Source organism: Acomys minous (genome assembly GCF_964271855.1).
Source record: "Acomys minous genome assembly, chromosome: 8".
NCBI lineage: Eukaryota > Metazoa > Chordata > Mammalia > Rodentia > Muridae > Acomys > Acomys minous.
In genome coordinates this window covers 104,340,544-104,361,389 of record NC_140489.1, presented here as the reverse complement: position 1 = coordinate 104,361,389, position 20,846 = coordinate 104,340,544, and the positions used below count along the sequence as shown (strand labels likewise).

The following is a 20,846-nucleotide window of genomic DNA, read 5'->3' as shown; positions in this document are numbered from 1 at the left end:
GCTTACATGTCAGTAGATTTGTTTTTAAAAGAAACTTAACAACTTATTCTAAAATACGTAAGGAAGTGTTACCCTTAGGGGCCCCAAATAAGGGAGACAATACTTAAGAAGGTGAGTGGCCTCCGTGCTGGACATCACATCACCGTCATTATAAAGCACAAGTGCCAAACGGAACAGAGGAGAAAGAAAAGCTGAGTGTCCTTTGGGATGGTGGGAGGCCTTTCTGCTCCAGCTACCAACGGGTTAACTGATATTTACCGAATACCTACTCTGTGCAATGTGCTTCTGTGAATACAAAATCACGAATTATTCTCACAGCCTACTTAAAGTTTAGCATTTGACTGAGAGGACAGTAGATCGACACAAATAAAGCAATCAGTGGACAAGGCAACAAGCAGGCTATACAGATTTTTTTAAATACACATACAAAGTTGGGGAACAAAAAGCTTAATAAGTTAAGATTTCTCAGGGAGGAGTGGGGTGTGCGCAGTGAGGAACAGTAAGGACCTCCATAGCCGTCTAGGAGAGAGCGAGTGAGCACATGTGTCCAGCAGGCCAGATGGACAGCGAAGCAAGGCTAACCACAGGAGCGGAAAGAGGCCCCTTCGGTCAACCAAGGGACATCCCGGAAGAGGTGAGGAACAGGAACCTGGTCATGCTTTATGAAGATTCTCTGGAGGCATGGAATCCAGCCTCCATCAAAGGCTGATCCTGGGGCAGTTGGGGCACCAGAAAGTAGGGGAGGAAAACAAGGAGGAAGCCGAACTGCCATTGTCAGAGACTTCAGTCATTATTCACAGCTAAGACCAAAACCGCAAAGGCCTTGATTTTGTGAGGCTCAGCCTTTGTGGCAGACTAACAAAGAGTGAGGCAGGCTAAACACTAGGACCCACAAACACAGCTGCAAGTACGGCTTAGCAGCTGACGATCTCCCCGGCTTGACCTACCAGAATTCACTTTGGATGAAACGTGAGCTACATCGACTTTCTGGGCCCGGACATGTGGGGCTGCTCTCATGGTAGAAGTGTGTGTGGTAATTTTCCTCCCGTCTTTTACTTTACTTATTTTTGAAAGGGGTGCAAAAATACCTGAGGAAAAAGACAGGACTGTGATTAGTGTGGCGCGGATGAAAGCACTTTGGATACGAGGCGAATAAAATAGTTCCTAACACAGGCTCTGTTTAGCTCCTACATATACCTTGCCATGAGACTTGACACTTGCCCCCAAAGGGTGTACGCTCTAGTCACCAAGACTAAATACACAATCATTTAGGAGTCACATAAGACATACATAATCTGCTGTGGAGTGAAATTCAAGGGAAAGAGAAATGTGTGACAGTTACCACCCTCTGTGTGCTCTGAGTGACTGAGAGTAATAGCTACTGGGTAGTGTAAGCCACGCCCCTTCCTGTCAGCTTAGGGTTCTTATTTCCCCAACACTAGAGCTCTCCTTATTCCTGTCCATCTCCCCTCTGTACTCTACACCTTTAAGAGACAAATTCAAATGTTGCTCTCATCTGTATTCTCCCACTATAACTAATTATAGTCCCTTACACACAGCACAGACACAATAAATCTTTTTGACTGCATAAAACAATCTTCCCCAAAGGCCTAGCCCTCAATTCCTGACAATCAGAAACAATACAGTGTGTGTTGGGGAAGGGAAGCATACAGAGGCAGGGGACTGCCTATCTACAGCAGCTGGGAATATAAAACCCCACTGAGAAAGAGTTTATGCAGGCAATAAAATACCCAGTTTGAGTAAGTACACACAGACGTTGAAGAGAGTTGAATACAGACTATAAATACCAAGATTATCTCCCTAACACACTTAAAAAGAAAATAAAGTCATAATATGTACATTACACTCTGAGTGTTTACAGCCTAACAGATACACATCATCCTGAAACGTGCTGTTAAAGCAGGATAGGAACCCTGGCACCCTTACACAAAGTGAGCACACTGCTCACGGCTGAGCGCTGCCAGCTCCATTACTTTCCTGAAAACCTTTGAAATTCTTTTCTCTTTTGGACTCTGCATGACCTTGCCTTGATTTTTCTGCTTTTTAAAAACTTGTCTGTAATTAACTCTCATGTCACTGACCCAACGTTGCCCTTGACCACGATGATGATAATGATGAGGAGGAGGAGGATAATGATGGTGACAATGACAATCACAATTAAACCTGCCAAGGCTTAAAACAGTGACTCTCAACCTTCCTAACACTAGGACCACTTAATACAGTTCCTCATAAATTATTTTTGTTGTTACCTCATAAATGTAAATTCGCCACATTATGAATCGTAATGTAAACATCTTTGGAGATAGAGGTTTGCCAAAGGGGTCGTGACCCACAGGTCGAACGCTGCTAGTTTAAAGAAAGAAATAGTCTACTCTGGATTTATAGATTTCTAGAACTCAGGAATCCTCCTCGTGGAATCATTAGAAGGAATTGATTAGAGGTGCATACACAGACTACGCAGTTATGCTTGTAAAGGAGAAGGGTGGATGGCAACAGACACAGTCTGTCTAGTTTACCAAAATGTACTGATTTCTATGTGACAGGGACACTTGTAGGAGAAAAAAATCTAGAAAGGTGCATAATTGTCTGGCGACAAGACAGATGACATTGACCCCATGCGTGACCTACCGCAGCTGCCTCTGTTACCCCAGGCGTGTTCCTGGATGCTTTGCATTGACTGTGCTTTTCCTACCCAGACTTACGGTAAAATGTAATCCAGAAATCAAGCACAGTAAGAAACCAACAATGGCCAGTCATAACACAGAGCAGCTAACAAGGTACTATCAGCAAGGCCTGGGAAGAGGGTGTGGTCCCTCCCAGGACGTCTAACGGTGCTGTACTATCTCATGGGGAACTGGAACCACACACAGTAAGGAGGCCTACTGTGCTCCACCACTGTCAAAAAGCAAGACAATGAAGACATGAAGTAACACACAAAACACAATCAGGAAATTAAAAGCCAGGCCAGTAAGAGAGCTCAGTGGATAGGAGGCCCCAAGCCTGATGACCTGAGCTCAATACCTGGAAAACACATAGTTGAAGAAAAGAACTAGCTCCCCCAAGTTACCCTCTGATATCTACACACCATGGCACACACACACATACACTACACAAACATAAAAAAAAAGAAAAAAATCATCGTCATCATCATCATCTCATTATGAAACCACATTCCATGTGTGGGAAAGTTTGTGAGGATATAGACAATCAAACTAAATAACTGAAAATCAAAACATACATGAGAACAGAGTGCAGACCCTATTTCTAGGTTATTTGATTACCAGGAGTAACATTATAGTAATGCTCAATGGCTGGCTTGCTTTCTTCTGTGTTTTATTGAGACAAGGTTTTGTGTAGCCCATGATGGCCTCAAACTGCCTATGTATCCATGGATGAGTTTAAGTGTCTGGTCCTCCTGCTGCACTTCCTGCTGGGATTACAGGCATGTGCCACCTCATCTATTTCATGTGGTACTGGGCATGGAACCCAGGACTCAGACATGCTTAGCTAGCTCTCTAAGGCTAATTCCTGGCACCATCCTTTCTTTCTTTCTTTCTTTGTTGTTGTTGTTGTTTTGTTTTTGTTTTTGTTTTGTTTTTTATTTTTGTTATTCAAGTCAAGGTTTCTCTGTGTATCCCTGGCTGTCCTGGAACTTGCTCTATAGACCAGGCTGGCCTTGAACTCACAAATATCTGCGGGCTTCTGCCTCCTGAGTGCTGTGATTAAAGACATGAGCCACCATGGCCCGCCCTTCCTTCTTTTCTGAATTTGAGGGTAAATGTGGTTTTTCTTAGCTAGAACTCAAAAGGAAATATCTAGAAATATATTTGTTTCAAAAGATAATCAAGTCTTTAAAAGAATTATACTGCATACAATTCTTCATTTTCATAGATCTTGTGTCTCTGTGTTGTTGTTGTTACTAACCAAGTCATTTGGATAAAGCACTGCATTTAAAGCCATGGCTGGGTACCCAGTCCATGGAAGACACAGCGAGTGAGCAGTCGCCCTTGCTGCCTGGTGACCCAGAATACTCACTGGCTCCCCCCAGAGGCTGACACACAACTGCAAGGTTGACCAAAAAAGAAACACACACGGCCATTCTCTTTTAAAAGAAGAGCAATAAATTCTCAGATAAGCATGGCTTGTTTAATGTGCTTAACCCCATTAAAATGTCAGCAATGAATAAAAATGGTATAAATTCTAAGAGAAAAATTGAAGCTTCTGAAAGTAGGGGAAAAAAAACCAGAGCCTTAAACTCCTAAGCAGCAACCTGAGACGTTCAAACAAGCAGCTGCAAACTATGGTGGGTGAAAGACGCATCCTGGCTGCCCCCCCACCCCCCGCCCTGGGGCTCTGCAGCTGCCCTGTCAGAGCTGCGTGCATCCATTCACACTGTCTGTGGTTGCTCAGTCACTCCAACAGTGGAGCTGGACAGGCACGACAAGACTAAGGGGACCACACAAATGAGTCACCAGCTGGCCTTTACAGTGAAGTTTGCCAAGCTCTACAGTAGATAATACTGCCTTCAAAATACTAAGGGGCAGGGGCTACACTCTCCCATCCCTTATCCCGAACTACCCCGTGCGGTCGGTAGAGATAAGCGTGTGGTCAGAATGGAGGGGTCTCAGTTCACTCCCGCCAGTCCTGTCTGCAAGCCACCGAAGGACGTGTGTGCTGAAGGACGGTGCGGAGCACTCCACACCTGAACTAATAAGTAAGCTAAGAAAGAACTGACCGAACAAAGCAGGAGCACCAAAGCTCCCCCTCCCCAGAACAGAGTCGATAGGTGGCTAAAACTGAAAAAAAAAAAAAATGAAGAATGAGCCATCTGAATCGACAGTTTACAAAAATAAATACCAATGTCAGAAGACACAGCTTGGAGACTTCTGAAAAGGTTCTTCCCTCCAAAGAGCCAGTGTCTGGGGAGGAGGGAAGCCTTGCTTTCCTTTGAATACGCCTTACATTCTATCCAGTTAGACACATGCGTTCACTTTGGTAATTATTGGAAAGCATAAAAAAATTATAGTATCCGTAAGTATTAAATCAATTGTTAAATGGCTACAATTTTAAAAATAGCATTGTTAGAGCTAACAAACTGAACACAGCAACCCTGAGTGAGCCACAGCCCTTCTGCAAGCTCCGAGTGTGCAGAATAAGCTCAAGAAAGGCAGAAATGAGAGAGGAGAAATGGACTGATGTCCTCTGATCTACCAGGAGATCTCCCACTCCCCTGCCCTCTGCCTCAGGCACTTCAGCAATGCCCTAACTCGGCAGGAAGGGTCACCTCAATAGTTAAAAAACCCAACACATGACCCCCACATCCCAACCTGCATCTGAGCACGTTCCCTGGGGCACCTGGCTCTGCTTTGTCAAGTTTGTCTCTCCTTGGAACCATGAGAGACAGTGAATCCTTAAGACTCTACTGACAACCTCAGTGCCTCCCACAAACTGACTGACGCCGGCCCTGTGTGTGACTAGAAGTCTGAGATGCTGTCCTTACTGAGTGAGCTTGGCAGCTGTCAAAAGTAGCTATGGGAGGAAAATTCAAACCAAAGCCTTACACCATTCCACTAGCCAGCAAGCTCCAAATGGGTTTCATAATTATGTACAGAAAAAAACATTTCCAAAAAATAAAATATATAATTTATAACTGGTTCTTGAATTATATATCTACAGAGAATAATTATATATTATGCCTATCAAACTATGAAAATAAAATAATAATTCATAAAGGAAAAATATTTAACTGCATATAAAATGTCACAAAATACTGTGAATGAAGATCAAAGCCAAATATCAAATTGGGTAGTTTTTAAACAGTAATACTTCAGTTTTAAGTAGGCAACTATGAATACACAAGGGTCAAATTACACAGAGAGAGAGACTCTCATACAGGAGGCACACTGAAGCATTTAAGATAATCTTGCCTGGGGCTGGGAAGGCAGCTTAGTTGGCAGAGTGTCTGCTGCACATACATAAGCTAAGTGTGACTCCCAGATCCTACTAACATGTCACAAATCTTATGCCTCCAACTCCAGCACTGGCAGAGGGGCAGGCAGGAGTCTGGGACTTGCTGGTCAGCCAGCCTGGCCAACTCAGTGAGCTCCAGGCAGTAAGAGACCCTACTTCAAAAAACAAGATAGAAGGTTCCTGGGGAACAATACCCAAGGTTAGCCTTTGTCCTACACACACACACACACACACACACAGAGAGAGAGAGAGAGAGAGAGAGAGAGAGAGAGAGAGAGAGAGAGAGAGAGAGAGAGAGAGAGAGAGATAATTCCCTGTGAATTCCAGGGCAGATAGGCAGATTTCCTCCCCCAAAGAGCAAGCCAATTCCATCATATTCTGTTTACCCAACACTACCAGATGCCGGGGAGCCTCTTTAACTGGTTCTCTAAGTCCCCACAGCCTCACTCAACCCTTCAACGTGGGATCAGTCTCCTGGGGCAGAAACCACAGTACCACAGTGTTCTCCTGGGCTCTCTGCCCACCACACCCTCATCCTCCTCCCCAGCCACCTTAGATTGTAGCATCTACCACTCTAGTCTCTCTGCTTTATCTGGCCTCAGCTCTTTTGCAGCCTTCTTTTGGTGGAACATTCTAGAAGGAACTACTCCAGTAAACCAGGCTCTGAGCTTAATCGGAACCTATTCCCGAACACTCTGACAGGCCTTGATGAGACGAAGACTTAGCCTTGTGGCCTGCGTACTCTAAGTTCACGCCCACCAGTCTGCGGGAGCCCTTGGCATCTCGTGCCTGTCTGGACACGGGCAAGTGCACACTGCCCTGACCTGGTCGCAGTCCCTCTCGCCTTGTCGTCCTCTCTCCTCACCTCCGCCCACCCCCACTTCCCTCTCCTTACATCAGCAAATGACCTCATTTCTCATTTTCTGAGAAAATAGAACCATCTTCCCAGCATTTCTCTCCTTGAGGAGGGTGAGCCATGCCTGGCCCAGCGCCAAGCTAACCCTGGCACAACCTTTTCAACTTCTCAGGGCCCTTCCTTCTCCAGCCACCCTTTGTCTCTAGCAGCCCGCTTTCCCTCCCCCCCACCCCCGTCACTGTCATCGGTGTACACACGTTACCAAAGCTCCCGCAATTAAAGCGCCCCCAGCCCACACCCTCTCATATATTACACAAGTAGCCAGGAAAAGGTTTAACTTAAAAACTCCGAGAATGGGGGAGGTACAGCTGGTCAAAAGCTGATCTTACCATATTTGGGAGCACACTTGAAGTACTGGACTCTCCCAACACTTCCATTGTTTTTTCCTTCTGGTTCATCCAGTTCAATGCCAGCCCACTGCCCATTTGCAAACTCAGTTGTTCCACAAAATCTTAATGTCCCAACCTAGAGAAAATACAAATCAAACAGATTTTCAATCTGATTAGTAATTCTAAATGTCCTATTCTTAGCAATATTAGTTTTTACGTCTCTCAACGTAGACTTTCGAATAAGCAAGTTTACCAAAGATTTTTTTTTTATGGAAAAAGGGGTTGTCAGGAAAGCATGGGGTCCTTCCTGGGTAATGTTCTTTCCAACAGAACTGGAAAGAAAGGTCCAGGCCACGTTAGGACTCAGCTCACATCTCAGTCACCAGCAGATCGAGCAGGCCAGAGTCAGTGCAGACACAGAATAAAGAAGCTAGCTACAAACAATGCAACTAAACTGATGCATATGGAGCACCTCACCCATAAGAAAAGCTGGAGGCTCAGCAGGCAGAGTGCTGGCTGCCCCTGAGTCCACGGCCGACCCCAGTGCCCACATGGCAGCACCGCTGTCTGTAGCTTCAGTTCTCCTGAGGCCAGAAGACTACATCGCACCAAGAGTGCACAGACATACATGCAGACAAAACACCCACACGTGTACAATTTAAAAAACAATTAAAAAAAAAAAACAGAAATCACACAAAGTTGTTCTTGAACCATAATGGTGTTAAACTAAAATTCATTAGTAGGGAAATACATAGCAATCTCCAAAATATGAAATTCCACCAAGTAGGTATAAAGAGAAAAAATAGAAAATTTTTTCTAACAAAAAATAAGGAAAATTGGAAAATACTTTGAATGCGAATTAATTATGTCAAAATGTGTGGGAAGCAGCAAAAGAGTGCTTTGAGAGGAACATGTACCTTAGAAACAACCAAAAATCAATTAGCTACACTCCTGCCTTAGCACACTAACGTGAAGGCCCAAAGCCGGCAAACGGAAGTAAGTAATAAATACTAAAATAAACTGAGGACAGAAAAATAATCAATGAAACCAAAACCACATTCTTTGAAGAATAAAACTTATTAAGCCTCTAACTAAAAACCAAATTTAAAAAAAAAGAAAGATAAAAGACACAAATTGCCAACATCACCAACAAAAGAGGGACACTGCTAATAATATTTAAAAAGATGAGACAGTACCACAAACAACTTTGCCCACCTATTTCACAGACACTGCCTGTAAAACAACTTTCAAATTTGTAATTTAAAAATGAAAAAAGAAAAGGTTCCCATGGGCAGATAGCCTCAATGATAAATTCTACCAAAAATTTACAGATAAAACACAAGCTCCATAATTGCTCTTGTAAAAACCTAAGTGAAGAGACCCTGGTTCCCAAGGCACTTTAGGAAAGCAGCATCAAATCAACATTAAACTGGCCAAAGACACAAGCAACTGCAGACCAACATGATCAACATGGCTCTAGAACACAAACACAAGCATCTTCATCAAACCTAGAGCCAATCAAACCCAGCAGTAAGGAGTCTACTGCACGGAGACCAAGCCAGGTTCAAATGAGACGCTAGGCAGAACGAGGAGAGAACCGCCCACCGGCATAGCCCGCCTATGGGAAAGAAGATACAGAAGACAGATGCCTACTGCCAGCTGCCACGATCTTCCATGGTGACAGCTTTAAAAAAAAAAAAAAAGACACTGACTTTCACAGGAATTCTGGTGCCCCATATCTGACCACGTCCCCTGGATGGGGAGGCCTGGTGGCACTCAGAAGAAGGATAGCAGGCTACCAAGGAAAGACTTGATACCCTATGAGCATATACAAGGGGAGGTAATCCCCCTCAGGAACAGTCATAGGGGAGGGGTGTAAGGGGAAAACAGGAGGGAGGGAGGAATGGGAGGATACAAGGAATGGGATAGCAATTTAGATGTAATATGAATAAATTAATAAAATATATATTTTAAAATATTTTTTAAAAGAAAAAGAAAAAACACAAATGGCAGTTGAGGACCTCTTCAGCTTAACAAGTGACATCCAAACTGAACCCACAGGGAGCACTATGATGAGAACTCACTTGGGGAGAGGAGGAGAAAGAAAGGGAGAAGGAGAGAGGAAGAAGATTAGGAGAAAGAAAAAGAGGAGGGAAGAAGAAGAAGAGACGAATGCTTATTTACAAAGGATCCACGAAGTAAAAATATTAAGAACATATGGTCAGTATTCAAAATCAACTGTATTTCCATATCTAGAAATGAACAACCATGAAATAAAATTTCAGCAATAGCACACACATACACCACCAACAACAACAAACTTGACAAAGCGTAAGTCTAAAGTGTAGCAAATCATATGTAGTCTGTAATTGGCTAAAACCACAGAAGTTGATGAAATAATCCAAAGACCCATGCGCGTACAAGAGCATGTTGTGCTCAGCGTGTGTGATGCACTCCACCTGATCCACACCTAACAGCACTCGATTCAAAAGCCCAGCACGATTTTTTATAGACATTAAATGAATTCTAACATGTACATGGAAAGAGGTAAGAAACTGAAATTATCAAAACAGTTTAAGGAGAGAAACTGAAGTCCTGACACCCATTAACTGTGTGTAAATGCAAATGAAGATGCTGGCATTGAAGAAAGGAGAGGCATCAGAAGTAACCTCCAAGAGCCCCTTCCACAGGAAGGCATGTTTTCAAGATGTGGCCTTGTAACAAATAAGCAACCATGTGGTTAAAGAAGTCAAGTCATAGTTGGTACTACTCTCAAAAAATCACTCAAGGGCTAGGGGTGCCCATCATCATAAGGACTTGAGTTCTATTCCCACCACCCACATTAGCTCTAACCTCAGCTCTGGGAAGGTGCGCAGAGACAGCGTCCCTGGGGCTTGCTGGCCAGCCAGGCTAGCTAGCAGAGTCCGCAAGCTCCAGTTCAGCGAGAGCCTGGGTCCCAAGAAGTAACATTGGACATCAACTGAGGAAGACACTGGAAATCATCCGCTGGGCTTCCACCCTTATGCACATGCTCATACACACATGCATTCTCTCTCCTCTCTCCCACACACGTATGCACATGCACACACACACACACACACACACACACACACACACACTAAGTATAAAACTAGCTGGGTGTAGTATACACTACAGTCTCAGCTTCAGAAAAGAGGGACGATCTGGAGTTCAAAGTCATTCTCAGCTACATAACAGACACTACTACTTGGATGTAAAATTATACAACCCAAAACGTAAATAAAATAACATTTTTTTCTCTCTTATTTTTGGGATTTAATAAATTCCATCATTTTCCATTCCCTTCCCTCCCTCCAAGCCCCGCCCCGATAAACTCTTCCTTACTCCCCTTAAAATCCATGGCCTCTTCTTTCATTAGTTGTTATTGCATACATGCATATACATGTATGTTCCCAAATACAACCTTGCTCGGTCTGTACAATGTTACTTGTATATACATCAGCATAATCCCTAATACAAATATAAACAGCTGTCCTAACACCCACATGTGGTGCAGTCGTCGCCCATCCTCAGGGAAACTTCTCTTCACGACAGTCACTCTTCCAAAACCTTCTGAGACACAGCTACAGGAAGGGTACACAGAAGACTTGACGGTCCCATAATTCTTTTAAAGCTACATATTAATAATTTACTGGCATTTCAACTCCAACCAGTAAGAAACTAACAAGCATCCTACTGTTTTGTCAACTGGTGAGTGCCATTCTTCACCTAGGCCCATCTATAATTGTTTCCTTTGTGAAGCTAAATGCACGGTTCTCTGGGAAGCCGCTACCACACACGCGAATGAGCTGTGGGCAGCTGAAAAGGCTAATATCTAGGAACGAGTTAGTTCCTTGCTCCACTCCACACTTAGAGCTTCCTACTACCTCAAAACTAAGAATAGAAACCTCTAATGAAGCAGAGTGTGGCTCGGTGGTGGAGCGCTTCCCACGTTTCACAGGACTCTGTGCTCAAGTCCCGGCACTAAAGGGGGGGGGGGCGGGGAAAGCTGCCAAACAGTTATCAAAAGAAAAGAGAGAAATGGTCCCAATGAAGGTCACGCAGGAGCTGCAGCTCTGCCTATCACACCTTCGCATAAAGAGGCCCTGGTTGACCTCCCAACTGTCGGGTTTGTAGCATCAGAATGCTCCCTATTTGTGAGATTTCAAAGGCAAACACAGAAGAGTGATGAAGGCTTCCTCTGCTTGGCTGGCAGGCGTGCCACTGGCAGGAACAATCCAGAGTAGACAGAACAAGGTCATTTCTCAGCTCCTGCCTCTAGATTCACCCAACAGTTCTCCTCTATACAAATAAAGTTCCCCATGCAAATAAAGAGGCCTTCACTATTAAGCTCAAATAGCTCATATTCTTAAACTGCCCTCTTTAAGAGTAAACTTACATTTAAACCCACATTTTCAAAAAAAATTAAAAAAAATAAATAAATAAACTCACATTTTCATTCAGGCATTTTTTTTTTCTATTCACATATGTTGAAACTTTCCCACAAAACTCAAAACTGTGAGCACGTGGCACACAACCCCCTAGACACAGACCAAGGATGAGGACCCTAAGTCCAACTCAGGGACTACAGTGACTTTCTGTACCTTCTGCCCTGCGATGACAACACGGTCCCCCAACTTCAGGCCAAGAGATGTCAGCACGGCCTTGCTGGTAGCGTGGTCACAGTTTGGAAGCACGGCCTTAGAGATGGTACAGGACGGAGGCGTCGCATCCAAGAGCATCTGCTTGATTTCCTTAGCGATCGCAGCAGCATCGGCCATCTCCAGAGGCATGTCCACCGGGTCCGGGACAACATCCGCAGGGATCTGTCCTTTGTCATTCTACCATAGAGACAGGAGAAAGCGTTCAGCTCTTACATGCTCAGAGCACTAGACGGCCACCTACAATTCTTTATGGGGGGGGGCTTTTAAGTCAGACACAGTCATGTATTTAGTCAGAACTCCTCAATGGACTCTCCCGCTACCCCAGGTACCACTTTAGGTGCTCAAGATAACCACAGCAAAGGACAGCAATGCTCCGCCCTCAAAGAGTACACACGCTTGCAGGAGAGACAGCATCAACAGATTATACAGTGTGTCAACCAGGAGCTGAGTGGCATGAAGACACCAAGGCACAGAGAACATGGGCCCAGAGGCGGCTGTAGGGGAGGAGCTGAGTGGCATATAGATCGTGAGAGAAGTCTCACGATAAGACGCATTTACGCAAGATGCCAAGGAGATTGGGGGAGGGGGGTGATCTGGTCAGGAAAGGCCATTCCATTCACTGAGACGGAAAAGTATCAGGGTGGAGAAGATGCCTGGCTGCACATGAGCACGTGAAGCAGCAGGCTGGCTGGCTGGCTGTGCAACCTGAGACCCAGTCACACCCATGCACACTCCTATGGACAGTGGTCCCGCGTCACAGCTGCCTTAGATCATGTAAGTTTGCACAGAGGTATACAGTCTCCCCATCATGAGTTCCTTGAAACCTGTCCCTGTCATTAAGAGTCATATGACTGCATTGCACCAGTTGCCGTGCTGCCTCTGTGACCTCAGCCACCTGCCTGGTCATGCAGCAACTCAGATTTCAGAAACAGAGGCAACAGTCTCTAAATTATCTATTGCATCCTAATTTAGGCAATCAAGAAACTTGCCCTGTTCTCACTATGAGGCTGGGTCACAAGATGAAATAGCCAGCTATAAGCCCCCTTCATTTGCATGGTGTTTATAATTTAAAACCTATCCTTAAAAAAAAATTCATGTCATTTGGTTCTCTCAAGGAAAAGCTTGTAAACACTATCTCTACAGGTATTTTAATTCAAAACAATGAAGAGTTCCCATTATAGAAGGAGAGGCAGTAACCGTTTAAAAACATTCTGAGATGTCCAGTAGGTCAGTTAGAAAATGGGATGTAATACGACAGATATTGATTTACATTCAGAATTTTAGATGCACCAAGATAGGGAAGATGTTTTCTTCAAGGTTGCCAAGTACAAATAGCCAAAACACTATGAATGTACATTTATATAATTCCTGATTGTTTTGTGGTTCTTCTTGCTTTGGGCAGTTTATTGTACATATGTGTAATAATATAAATGTATTTGTAAAAAAATTTTAAATATTTAATTAAAAAGAAAGAAAATTGGACGCAGGGAGGCTAATGCCTGAAGGAGACACCCACATGACTTGTGGCAGTTTCCCTAGCAAGCCATGCCACCTGCACCCCAACAGAAGCACACAGGTGCAGTCTATCGGCTCCCCACGCCATTCGTCTCCCTGAAATATCTTTCTTCCATGATCCCCAAACCACACATTAGACCCTGTGAGGAAGTGTTCAGGTTTGCTAATTAAAAAAACCTTATCTTCACTGTTCTCCAGTGATAACCCTCAAACGGCCTGTACGGGCACAAGGATGGGGCTTTACAGACACACTTGCTTTGTAATTGTCTTTTTTTTTCCCTTTAAAATTCAAATCAGCTTGGAAAAGATGTTACTAGATTCCTGGCATGGTCTTGGACTAATTTAATCATAGATTTCAAAACAGTTTAGAAAAATGTAACAAACATATGTGTGGCATTGAAGTCTACACTTTTGAAAACTGAGAGGGTGTATGTAGGGGAAAGCATTTCTTTAAAAAGGTCTGGGAATGAGAGACATGATAGCTTAGTTCATAAAGTGAACACTGAGTTTGAACCCACTAAGGAAAGCTTGTGCTTCTTTGTGATTGTGCTTATAGCCCCAGTGCTAGGGAGGCGGAAACAGGAGGATGCTGGACTTGCTGGCCAGTCAGCCTAGCAGAATCAGTGAGCGCCAGGTTCAGTGAGAGACCCTGTCTCAAAAACCAGTGTGAGCCAAGGCTACACAGACAAACCCTGCCTCAAATATCAATGTGAGCCAAGGCTACACAGAGAGACCCTGCCTCAAAAATCAGTGTGAGCCAAGGCCACAAAGAGAAACCCTGCCTCAAAAATCAGTGTGAGCCAAGGCCACAAAGAGAAACCCTGCCTCAAAAATCAGTGTGAGCCAAGGCTATACAAGACAAACCTTGCCTCAAAAATCAGTGTGAGCCAAGGCCACAGAAAGAAACCCTGTCTTAAATATCAATGTGAGCCAAGGCTACACAGACAAACTCTGTTTCAAAAACACAAACAAAAAAACTAAAAAGAAAAATAAAAAATTAATGTGGACTCAGGCAGTGGTGGCACACACCTTTAATTCCAACACTCATGGAGGCAGAGGCAGGGAATCTGTGAGTTTGAGGCCTGCCTGGTCTACAGAGTGAGTTCCAGGACAGCCAGGGCTACACAGAGAAACCCTGTCTCAAAAAAAAAAAAAAAAAAGCAATAGAGTGGAAAGTGATTGAGGAAAACATTTGATGGCAACCTCTGGCCTTTGTGCACAAACATGCACAAGCACCTGCACTGTACACACACACACACACACACACACACACACACACATACACACACACACACACACACACACACGGTAGCAATATTATCTTTCAAACCTCAGAATGACTATCATAGTAAGGTCCAGGGGTTATTCCCTGAACTCATGATGTCTGGTTTAGAAGCTACTCATTAAAGGAACATTCATCTGTTTGAACTTTCTGTTTACTTTGGTTGTTACTCTTTTGGCATGAATTTTCTTTTCAAAGGAACTTGACATTAGCACATACAACACTGTGCTTAACATAACCTTTCATAAACATGTCAGAAGCCTCAATGAAAGAGTCTTACAACACTAAGATTTTCTGTTTCTGAATGGAAGTCTATATAGTTGAATGGGAGAGAAACTCCCCCATGATGACTTAAATTTATTGAAAGTAAAAGCTATAGTCATACTCTTTCTATATGAAGCAAAAATATAAATTATTTGTTCATACAAGAGTTCCATTAGTAACAGCATGTACATTCAACTTGTGACTAGGAGAGGACATGAGATATTTTCACTCCTTTGCTCTAATCTCTTACCCTAAATGCGGGGTTTGCTCCAAGCTCCAGTAAGGTTTTCACAGCTCCTGAACACAGGTTATATGCTGCAATGTGCAGAGCTGTCCCAAAATTAAAGTCACTGCAAGTGGCATCCACATCTACAATTAAACATCACAACTGTTTTAGTTAAAAGTTTTAAATTCAGCCATCACAATTTCCAAGAAGATTCAGGAGGTTTTGGGGAGAGGATTTCAGCCTTTTATATAGTCTCCCCGCCATTCCTCCCTTCCCCCCTCCCCTCCCCCTTCACAGTGGGACAAATCTCCATAATTATAACTTGCATAAAATATTCTCCTAGCTCTATAACTTCCAAAAGAATATTCTCCTAGCTCAGTGTAATTCCCTGTGACATGGCGTGACATGCCACGAAGTTTCCAGCCGTCCTGAACTAAGTGCAATGGAGGCAGTGAATGGTAGTGATTCACACTTGTGATGTACCCAGGTTCCCACACCCGCTCACTACACTCTTAGGCATTTCCTTGGCACAGTAGGAAAATCAGCTTCAGGTAAAGGATCAGCCAACGAGCCCTATGATCCTGGTGTACCCTTCCCGCTATGTCTCCAGCTTTTGCGGGAACGCGGGCACGCTCACTTGCAGACACGTTGTTCTGAGCCTGCATCCACGCTCTGATGGATGAAATGAGTAGCTGTGACAGACACCGGATAGTCTGAAAAGCTTAAACAGTACTTGACTAGCTGGCCCTTCGTAGATAGATGATAGATAGATAGATAGATAGATAGATAGATAGATAGATAGACAGACAGACAGACAGACAGACAGACAGATAAGAACCAGGACCTGAAGATAAAAGTGTGAACATACTGAGTCATGGCACTACTTGGCAGATGAATTTGGACTCTACAACAAGAAAATGAACCTTGCAATTCTAAGGATATTTTCTTAACAGTACATCACATTGCATTTTACTTGAACAGGAAATTCTCTGAATGGAGACTCCTATTTTGAAAGTTTTCTACAAGAGTTTAACAGTCTCTGGCTCTGCAATTGTACATGAATCTGCAGGGGACCACGCAGGCATGACTACACACCGGTGACAACACAGGCCTGCTCACACACTCCAGCATGACGGAACACAGGACCATCGACAGAGCCTCGCCTCCAACACCATCCGGAAGATGGAAAGGCGGCATTTTAAAGAGCTTGATTAATTGTGCAAATTAGAAACTGACATTCTAGGAGATTTTTCTCTGCGTCTTCCTTTTCCAAAGGGATGGCCCTGGGTGCCCTCTCAAAGCTCACAGAAATCCCTCTCCTCTCCTTCCCCCTCCCTCTCCCCTGCTCTTACTATTCTCAAAAGAGGAGATCCAGAGAGAACATCAGCCTTAGGATGTTCTCCATTGAGGTTCAAGGGGACCCTAAAATTCACAAGGACTTTCTGAAATGAATGGCAACTAAAAGAAACCACCTTTTGTTATTTCAAAGCCAGCCAAACACTTCGCTGCTCCACCCTTGGCTTCCCATGAATGAGTTACGCATGAGATCCTCACTGCGCTGGAGAAGCTGCAGAGGCGGGAAGACCCAGAAAACACTGTTTCGTTTGTTTGTTTGTTTGTTTGTTTGTTTGTTTGTTTTGTGGTTCTTTGTGCCAAGCCTCTTGTGAAAGGGCAATAACCTCCACTAAAGAAATTCTAAACTACTTCAGAAGTAAAACAGGGTAGGAAGGCAGACAAAAGCAAAGCATATCAGAAAAAAGCCCTCCTCAACGGTAACTTGGATGCCATCATGGAATGCTCTGTTAGCAATAGAGATCAGCCAGCACTTGCCTTTTGGTTTTGATGTCTTCAAAATCACCCTTATAAGCTCTGGGACATCAAAGTACGCAGCGTAATGCAAGGCGTTCATGTTTGTCCAGCGGCTCCGTAAATTCGCGTCTGCTCCCAGATCAATAAGTTGAGCTGCAAATTTTACAGCTGTCTCAACATCACCTGAAGAAAAATAAAAGCCCTAAATTATTTTAATTCCCAAATACAAAAGCTCTCTAATGTATTTCTTTCAAAGCCAAAGCAAATGCACACTGGATCTACATTTATACTTCAGAAAGGGTGACTTTGGGATTTTATTCCAAGAAAGCACTCCCATTCAGAAGCATGACAAAACACAATGGAGATATTCGCCATACCATAACTGGTTATGAGGGAAATGCTGATGGCCTAAGAGCATGGTAAGACCGCCACACTGTGGGACAGAGTGAGGGCACTAAAAAAAACAAGGTGCAAAATGCAAAAAAATGTTTGGGCTACTATTTTGTCTTGATCTCATTTTTAGACTATAAATTAGTTTTGATTTTACGGGAGCATGAGCACTGTGTGGCTTACAAGAAGAAAAGGCCCTTCGCTGCTAACAATTGCAGACTGTTGAACCAAGGAGAGACAACCATAAGACAGGGTCTAGTAAGTGGGGTTGGTTAATCTCTGGGAAAGCACAGAGAACAGCGAGTCCAGACATGTTTCGTAAGTAGGACTGGAACGCAGAGATAAGCCTATACCCTACAGTCTTGAAGGGGTGCTATGCTAGAAAACTGACCTTGACCCAGCCTTGCTTGGAAGCCCTGGGGGAGGATTCTTGAGTGGTACCAGTTACTATCAACTACTGGGCAATTAGGCACGGAGCTTACTACAGGAAATGTTGAATAGCAGTCACAGGTATAAACGCTTCCCTTGGGGAGACGTTTTGAGTGGACCTGCTCAGCGGACGGTCAGGTGGGCACCCCACCAAGGTTGCTGGCTGGCACCGCACAGACGCACAGCGAGGAGGAGCCCGCCGCATACTCACCAATGCCATGAGCCCCAGACTTGCAAGTGTAATGTAACAGAGTCATGTCGGTCAGCCCATCTCTGTCATTCACATTGCAGCCTCTCTTAAGAATCTGCGGAAGGCCGTAAAACAACAGTAAGGAGACCTGAAGGAGTCATAAGGAATCGGATTATCTACCTACCTAAGTTTACATATATACACATGTAAACCTTCCAAAACATATACATCTACAGTTCAAATGAAATTTTCCCCACCTGGGCTGACAACGTTCCTCTACCCAAAAAGCCATAGATTAGCAAAACCTCCCAACACATCAGTCATGAAAACTCCCCTTTTGAGTTGTGCATCAGAGGTGTCCAAGAGACTCCTAAAGCATCATAGGCTGCTGCTGCTGCCCTTGGTTGCCTCCTAGAGGTGGAAGGTAAGACTGCACTGCTGAGGATACCATCTGCTTACACACAGGCCCCTGAGGACCTGAGCTGGCTCCTCCCTGAGGACTCGCTTCCATAGTACCAGAAGGCGCCATGCAAGCTTCTAAAGGGAAGGAAGCAAGCCGCAGTCCTACCCAGGTATGACACGAAGGAACTACAGTGCCCACCAAGACATGCTATCCCTAAGAGTGTGACAGTGGCGAGCATACCTTGGTAGTCACCAGTAGTTCAACAGGAGGAAAATCGTGCCTGGTACTGGAAACCTAGCCAGATACCCAGGGATAGTGAAGGTGGGGATCCTGGAGAAGCTACTATCACCACTTAACTAAACCAGAATAATTCTTTACTACATTCTAACTAGTAAGTATGTCTCACCCCTCATCAAAGAAATGTCTCCTTGCAACAGACAGAGACCATTACAGAAAATCACAGCTGATAAAAATGCAGAGAACAAGTGCATGGTACCCAGCCCCTCAACTCCCATACCTAAGCGTACCTCAGAGATCGCAGCATAAGAGGGACAGAAAGATTATAAGAGCCCGAGGAACAGGAAGTTTGCTGTGAGCTTTGTCTCCTAGAAACACGAGAGACGTCTCAGCAGCATGGCTGCCAGAACACGGACAACAGCAATAGGCAGGCTAACATGAAAGGGGGATGACTCATGGGGCCCCAGCATCAACAGGCAAGTAACATTATACAGACTGCGCAGGTTGTGTTTATACATGCAGTGATATAAGTATGTAATAACAGAGAGAAAGAGGTGATGAATTTCAGAGGGAACCAGGGGTGGGGTACAGGGTGGGGTACACTGGAGGGGTTAGTGGGGGCAAGGGAAAGAGGAAAATAATGTAAAGGTGTCTTAATTACAAGAATCAGAAAGAAATTAAACTTTAAAAAATAACCTGAGAAGGCCCACAATTACCTAGAGGCATCCATGCCTTCAGATGGACTCCGCCCATCCAACCAAACCGCACTCAGCAAAAACGAAAACCTGACCCTGTCTGTGGGCGGGAGGTCGTTCTTAAAGATGGCTCTAACACAGTGTTACTCCAAATATGTTCTTTCAATTCTTCCAGAAATGAGGGGGGGGGGAAATTCCAACAGTTACAATGTTACTTTTTTTTAAAGTGCATGTGCCTTCTTCCTCCAGCACACAGGACAACGTATGTATCAAAAACCCTCCCCTCAAAAGTCAGACACTCTAGGATTGCATTTAAACCTGCAACATTACCAAACCAAAGCTCGGAATGAATGCAGCAGGAAGCTTTTATTAAATGTATGGGAGTTGGTAGAACTGCCTTGCACAAATGAGGCATACAAATGCCTCTCCCTGTTCCCACTGGAAGTCTGCAGAAACAGAGGCGCATGTGCAAGAGGAACCAGCGGGAAGTGTGCACAGGTGCAAGAGGAAATGGTGGAAGCGGGCACAGCATGCCCACTGCTCCATAAAAACCTGGAAATGCAGACAGACGACAGACCTGTGACTGGCTTATCCCCAGGAGGATCTTTCCTCTCAAAAGGAGAAAATATTCTAATCGTTAGTCTCAATAACACAGAGCTTAACATGCCAGGTCCACTTACCTCATTTCCAATAATGTCAATGTTTTGCTGGACCTGAGGAACCCACTGTCTTAAAATAGCAAATAATTCTGAGACTGAAGTTTTGGGATCAAAGAGAATTTCCTGGCATGATGCGTCATTAGGATCAAAGAAAGAAAACTCTGAAATACAAAACAGTGCAAATTGAATTTATTAATGGTTTCCAGCATTCTGAAAGTAAATAATGGGGCAAACCCGCAACCGATGCAAACATTTTTAGAGGCTAGAGAAGAAGCCAGGTAACAGTAAGCAACTCTCAAACCCAAGAATGATACGTGCTTAAAGTGCCCTGGCAGAGAGGCCCCCAAGTACCACGCATATAAAAACAGACAGGCGCGAGAACCAGGCGCAAAACCTGGCTGCGTAAACGTGATTTCTAAGACACAGAGACATCACCAAATTCCATCAATATTTTTCTCTCAAAACACAAATGGCAGATAGTACATTCATGTTGATAAGTACAACACAGGTAAAAATAAACATTACAAGAAGGTAGTATGTATACGCTCTTTACTTTTCCCTAATGTTTAATAAACACACATCAGTCCTCACCCACCAGGTAAGTATGAGGCAAAATGTCATGTGTGGTGGATTCAATAAAACACACCCCCATAGGCTCACAGATTTGAATACCTGGTTGGGGGGGGGGGGCAGCACTACTGATCCAAGCCCAGAATCTCTCTCTTCCTGCAGCCTGCAGATCCACATGTAGAAATCCCAGCCACTACTCCAGGACCCTGCCTGCCTGCATGCTGCCATGCTTCCGCCACAGTAATAACGCAGCAAACCT

General features: G+C 44.2%; 1 protein-coding gene across 5 annotated transcripts in view; it reads right to left on the bottom strand.

The window, feature by feature from the left end:
• CLIP4 (CAP-Gly domain containing linker protein family member 4) overlaps positions 1-20,846 on the bottom strand; it is a 79,381-nt gene that overhangs the window by 27,074 nt on the left and 31,461 nt on the right. For 4 of the 5 annotated variants that reach the window (XM_084792621.1, XM_084792620.1, XM_084792624.1 and 1 more), the window contains exons 3-9: positions 20,039-20,178; positions 18,045-18,171; positions 17,036-17,197; positions 15,230-15,348; positions 11,859-12,095; positions 7,237-7,372; positions 948-1,088 (exon numbers count right to left, since the gene is read on the bottom strand). In XM_084792621.1, the coding sequence (XP_084648747.1) occupies positions 948-1,088; positions 7,237-7,372; positions 11,859-12,095; positions 15,230-15,348; positions 17,036-17,197; positions 18,045-18,171; positions 20,039-20,178 (1,062 nt within the window). The remainder of the gene's footprint in view (positions 1-947; positions 1,089-7,236; positions 7,373-11,858; positions 12,096-15,229; positions 15,349-17,035; positions 17,198-18,044; positions 18,172-20,038; positions 20,179-20,846) is intronic. The other variant, XM_084792623.1, reaches the window with a different exon arrangement.